Source organism: Orycteropus afer, unplaced genomic scaffold (assembly GCF_000298275.1).
Source record: "Orycteropus afer afer isolate SDZICR_OR568_19922 unplaced genomic scaffold, OryAfe1.0 scaffold00487, whole genome shotgun sequence".
NCBI lineage: Eukaryota > Metazoa > Chordata > Mammalia > Tubulidentata > Orycteropodidae > Orycteropus > Orycteropus afer.
Genome location: NW_006922074.1, coordinates 705,655 through 710,838, shown reverse-complemented (window position 1 = coordinate 710,838; position 5,184 = coordinate 705,655). Strand labels below are relative to the sequence as shown.

Sequence of the window (5,184 nt, the reverse complement as noted above, 5' to 3'; positions counted from 1 at the left end):
AGACCTCTCTGTCTACGCCCGAGATGCCATGGCGAAGGCTGTGTATGGACGGACATTCACTTGGCTGGTCAACAAGATCAATTCTTCCTTGGTTAACAAGGTTAGTCAGCACGACTAACTTGCTCTTACTGACGTACTGTTTCATAGTCAACATGGTGATATGTGAGAACTAACCGTAAGTAAGCTCCTCACGGGCAGGGATGCTGTCTTTTCATGTCAGTGTTTCTGGTGCCCAGCACACCGTAGGCTCACATAAAATGTACACTGAATGATTCAACAGTGCGTCCCTGTTAAATAAATGAGTCGAAGATGGCCTCCATGTATTGGCTTCTAGTTGTTGACTTCTGTCTAGCAAAGTAAGCCCCATTAGTCCACACACACAAAAAAGACCACTTGATGCCAAGCTCAGATTTGAACACAACCACATGGTTTTAAAATAACCAAATCAGCATATTTGGGGCCATTTTGAGCCTGTCTGCTTTCCATGCCTTACCAAGCTGCACCCAGCGTCTGTTAGCCACGTTGCTGTTGCTGTTAACGTGCCGTCGAGTTGGCTCCAGGCCATAAACCTCACGCCAACAGAACGGAACAGCGCCCTGTCCTGTGCCGTCCTCACAGTTGCTGCTATTCTTGAACCTCTTGTTGCGGCCACTGTGTCCATGCATCTCATTGAGGGTCTTGCCCATTTTCACTGACCCTCTACTTTCCCAAGCATTATGGCCTTCTCCAGGGACTGGTCCTTCCTGAAAACGTGGCCAAAGTATGTGGGATGAAGTCTCGTCAACCTGACTTCGAAGGAGCATTCTGGGTGTGCTTCTTCCAACAAATTAGTCCCTTCTTCCAGTGATCCATGGTATATTCAATATTCTTCACCAGCACCACAATTTAAAGGCATCAATTCTTTCTCTGTCTTTGTTACTCATTGTCCAGCTTTTGCATGCATATAAGGTGACTGAAAACACCATCTCTGAGGTTCAGACACACCTTAGTCCTCAAAGTGACTTCTTAAAAGAGGTCTTTTGCAAATCTGCTTTCCATAAATAAGGGAAAACCTTTTAGTTAAGGTATATCCGTCAAGTGCCAGAACCCATGTAAGGCAGAAACCTGTCAGAGAAGGGAAACTCAAGTGTTTTCCACTAAAACAAGCAATGGAAAAATAACAAGACATGGAAAAACAAAGTGGTCCCATTGAGTTCCAGCACTCAGCTTTCATTGTATGAGGACCCCATTTGTCCTTCAAAGCTCGTTTGTCTGTCCACCTTGCTGTAGGACGGCATGCTGCGGCACACGTAAGCCCCCTCCTTTCTCCTCCTTCTGGGTTTTCATGGCTCCTTCCTCTTCCAGTGGAAGACCTCTTGCTGTGGGGTATCACTGAGTAAATGCGGGCGTGGGAGGCTGAAGAAAGAAAGTGAATTGAAAATGGAAGGCCATTCTACTCAGGTGATGGGTGTAGAAGCAGGGCTGGGATACAGGCAGGCTGTAGACAGGAAGAGGGCTGGGAGAAGAATTCCCAGCCAGGGTTTTCCTGGGAGTCACTGAGAGAGAGGTGGCATGAGCGTAATAGCCAGGTCCAGCTGTGGGGTTAGCTAGAGTGTGGTTTGTTTTTTTTTTTTTCCAATTGTTTTATTGTGGTGAAAAAAGAACATTTGTCAGGTCACCATTTTTTGAAACACATACAATCCAGTGATGCTAATTAGGTCCATCACCACAATCGGTTTCCAGATGATCCCATCACCCTTGACAGAAACTCATTGCCTAGTACTGACTCCCTGCTTTGTCCTCTCTGCCTCCGGCCCCTGTAACCACTAATAAGCTTTGGTCTCTGTACAGGTGCGTGTTCTAGGTTAGTTTAGCTACGTGGGATCCTACAATATTTGTCCTTTCATGACTGACTGCCCTCATCAGAATGTTGTTAAGGTTCCTCTGCGTTGTAGCTTATAGGGGATCTTCATTTTCCCATCGTATGCATGGCCCGCATTGTGTTCATCCATTCATCTCTTAATGGACATGCATGCAGTTTCCACCTTTTGAGTATTGTGAATGTTGTTGCAGTGAACTCGGGTGGACAAGTTGGGGTCCCTGCTTTCAGTTCTTTTGGGTATAGCCTAGGAGTGGAATTGCTGGGCCACAGAGTGATTCTATATACAACCTTCTTTTATTAGCAAAGCCACAGGGTTTTTGAGCTTCACCAAGTCAAAGCTCTAACAGGTTACGGTGTGTCATTCTGACTAGGATTTCACCAGGCAAACAGTGATTGGGCTGCTGGACATCTATGGGTTTGAAGTCTTCGATGAGAACAGGTGAGTGTGCATGTTCCCTGCCCGTTCTTTGTTGGTCCCTCCTCCGGGTTTCAGTCGAGGTCAATACCATCTCTGCTGTTACTGGAATTGCTTCTCCCCGCTCTCATTTGCACAGCCCCCCCCCCCCATTTCACAGACTGCTCTAGAATTGGAATAACCAAACACATGCGTACATCTCTTGGCTTGACTCTTACGATCCATTTAGTAAAGTACTTGGTTAATAAGGGCTTTGCTATTTTATTGAAAAGCATCCTTAGAAATAAGGTGAATTTTTCAAAATTGGCCTGTTTGCTTAGCTTTTATTTATTGAACTCTTTTGCATCTGTAGTTTTGAACAGTTCTGTATAAATTACTGCAACGAGAAACTCCAGCAACTGTTAATAGAGACGACCCTGAAGGCAGAACAGGCCGAGTATGAGGCAGAAGGCATAGAGGTACGCGTTGTAGCATTTTCCCCTCATCTGGTTTCTGAATCAAGTGACAGCGTCTACCTGAGAACCGTTACTTCTCTGGTGATTTTCTGGGTTAGGACTCAGAAGGAGCCTTCTCTCCTCCTTGGCTTGTTTCTTGGCAAATCATTTTGCTATTCAGAAAGTATGATTAAAAAAAAAACAAAAAACAAACAAACAAAAAAAAAACCACTGGATATAAAAAAAATCAGAGTTTGAAAAAAAACTTTGGTAAATCAATGTAAGACAAATGAATTTTATGATCAGCAAAATGCTTCTTGGAGAATTCCTTCCTCTGTCATTTTAGTGGGAGCCCATTCAGTATTTCAACAACAAGATCATCTGCGACTTGGTGGAAGAGAGACATGAAGGCATCATTTCCATTCTGGTGAGAAAATGGACGCTGACTTAGGGCGAACGCATATGGTGTTGACAACATTCCCAAGAGCTCCTCCCGGGCTTAGGGTTCAGAGTGGAGCCCACTAGATTGAAGGATGAAGTTGAGTTTTTCTGCTCTGCTCTACTCTTGCCTGGGCTGTAGGCTGGGCTTCTGGCAGTCCCTGGCTGGTATAAACAGTTACATTGCTTGGCCGCTAACCGAAAGGCTGGCAATTTGACTCCAACCAGAGGTGACTCAGAAGAAAGGTCTGGCAATCTACTTGTGAAAAATTAGTCACTGGAAACCCCGTGGGGTGCAGTTCTGTGACACATGGGGCACCATGAATGAACTCTACAGCTGCTGCTCTGCCACCCTCTTACTTAGACTCTCCAGCCTGAATTGCAGCCCAGTGCGAGATAGTGAGGAAAGGCCCAGGAGGTGGAGGGGTGCATTCGGGTCTTCCATCTGAGGAAGGAGGACCCAGGGAAGTGGGCACCCACAGTGCAGATAGGTGTTTGGTGGCAGAGAGAGATGGCTTTCCTGCTTAGCACAGAGAAGAAAGTGGAAAAAGTGGGCTTTATAAGAAATGCTGATTGAGTCAGAGTTGAGGGTCCTTTTGAGCTCTAGTGACTTGGAAGAATATCAGTGTTTGCAAATCTACCGTTAGCAAAATTCAAACATCATCTCTTAACGTATATGTTCGAAAGGCAAATGAGAAGTTACTCCTTGCCTTGCTCTTCACTGGTGATGGTCTGCACCACTGTTTTTCTCCCTTTTAAAGAAAACCATAGGAATGGATGGTGACTGCTGGGTGAATCCACCAGTCTGCAGCCCAGTGGAGACAGTTCCCTAGTGGTGCCTTAGCAGAAATGCCACGAGTGGATGGCTTTATAGAACAGAAGTTTACTATCTCACCCTTCAGGAAGTTAGAAATCCAAATTCAGAGCGCTAGCTCTAGGTCAAGGTGTGTGGGGGCTCCTCCTTGGTCTACATCAGCTTTTAGGAGCTGTTGGAACTCCTAGGCTTATCGATGCATCTGTCTGCTTGTCTGTCTTCCTGTATGTGTGTCTGTGCCTGTTCTGGTCATTTTAAACCTCACACTGGTATATGGTCCCATTAATGTAACAAAAGAAAAGCCCCTATGTCCAAACAGCTTCAGGGGTTAGGATTTCAACACACCTTTTGGGGACATATATTTCAATCCATAACAAGATGGTGAGTGTCCTAGTTATCTTGTACTGCTATAATAGAGATACCACAAGGGGGGGCTTCAACAAACAGACATTTATTTTCTCACAGTCTAGGGGGCTAGAAGAAGGAGCTCTGGTGGCATAGTGCCTGAGGCATTTGACTGCTAATCAGAAGGCTGGCGGTTCAAACTCACCAGCCACTCCTCAGAAGGAAGACTGAGCATTCTACTTCCATAGAGAAGTAGAAACCCAAGGAGGGGTCACTATGAGTCAGAAACTTGATGGCAGTTGAGTTTTGAGTTGGAGGGGTCTAGAAGTCCAAACTCAGAGCACAGGCTCTAAGGGAAGGCTTTCTCTGTGTGTCCTTACCTCTTTTGGGCTTCTGCTCCTGGCTGATCTTCATGTGGCTTGGCATTTCTCTTCCCCCATCTCTGTTCGCTCACTGGCTAGTTTGATCTCTTTTATATCTCAAAAGAGACTGATTTCTAACATACCCTACACTGATACTGTCTCATTAGTCTAACAAAGAAAACCCATTCCCAAGTGAGATTATAACCACTACTGGTTAGAATTTACAGCACATGTTTTTTGGGGACACAATTCAACCCTTAATAGTGACTGTGATCATCAGGAGCACTGGCACTGAGGCCGAACCACCTGGATTCGGATCCCAACCCCACCTCTTATGAGCTGTATAACCTTAGGCAAGTGTCTTAACCTCTCTGAGCTCTAATTTTCTCATCTTGAAATGGGTACAATGAAGACAGTACCTACCTCAGAGTTGTCATAACCAAAAACCCAAAGCAAATTTCCCACTCTTAGTGACCTCCATTGGTTTCTGAGGTGGTAAATCTTTTTTTTTTTTT

The 5,184-nt window shown here is 45.2% G+C and overlaps 1 protein-coding gene across 1 annotated transcript in view; it reads left to right on the top strand.

Moving 5' to 3' along the window:
* MYO1H (myosin IH) overlaps nt 1–5,184 on the top strand; it is a 49,150-nt gene that overhangs the window by 19,788 nt on the left and 24,178 nt on the right. Inside the window, exons 9-12 of the mRNA XM_007954998.1 lie at nt 3–100; nt 2,233–2,300; nt 2,629–2,734; nt 3,057–3,137. Coding sequence (XP_007953189.1) covers nt 3–100; nt 2,233–2,300; nt 2,629–2,734; nt 3,057–3,137 — 353 coding nt within the window. The remainder of the gene's footprint in view (nt 1–2; nt 101–2,232; nt 2,301–2,628; nt 2,735–3,056; nt 3,138–5,184) is intronic.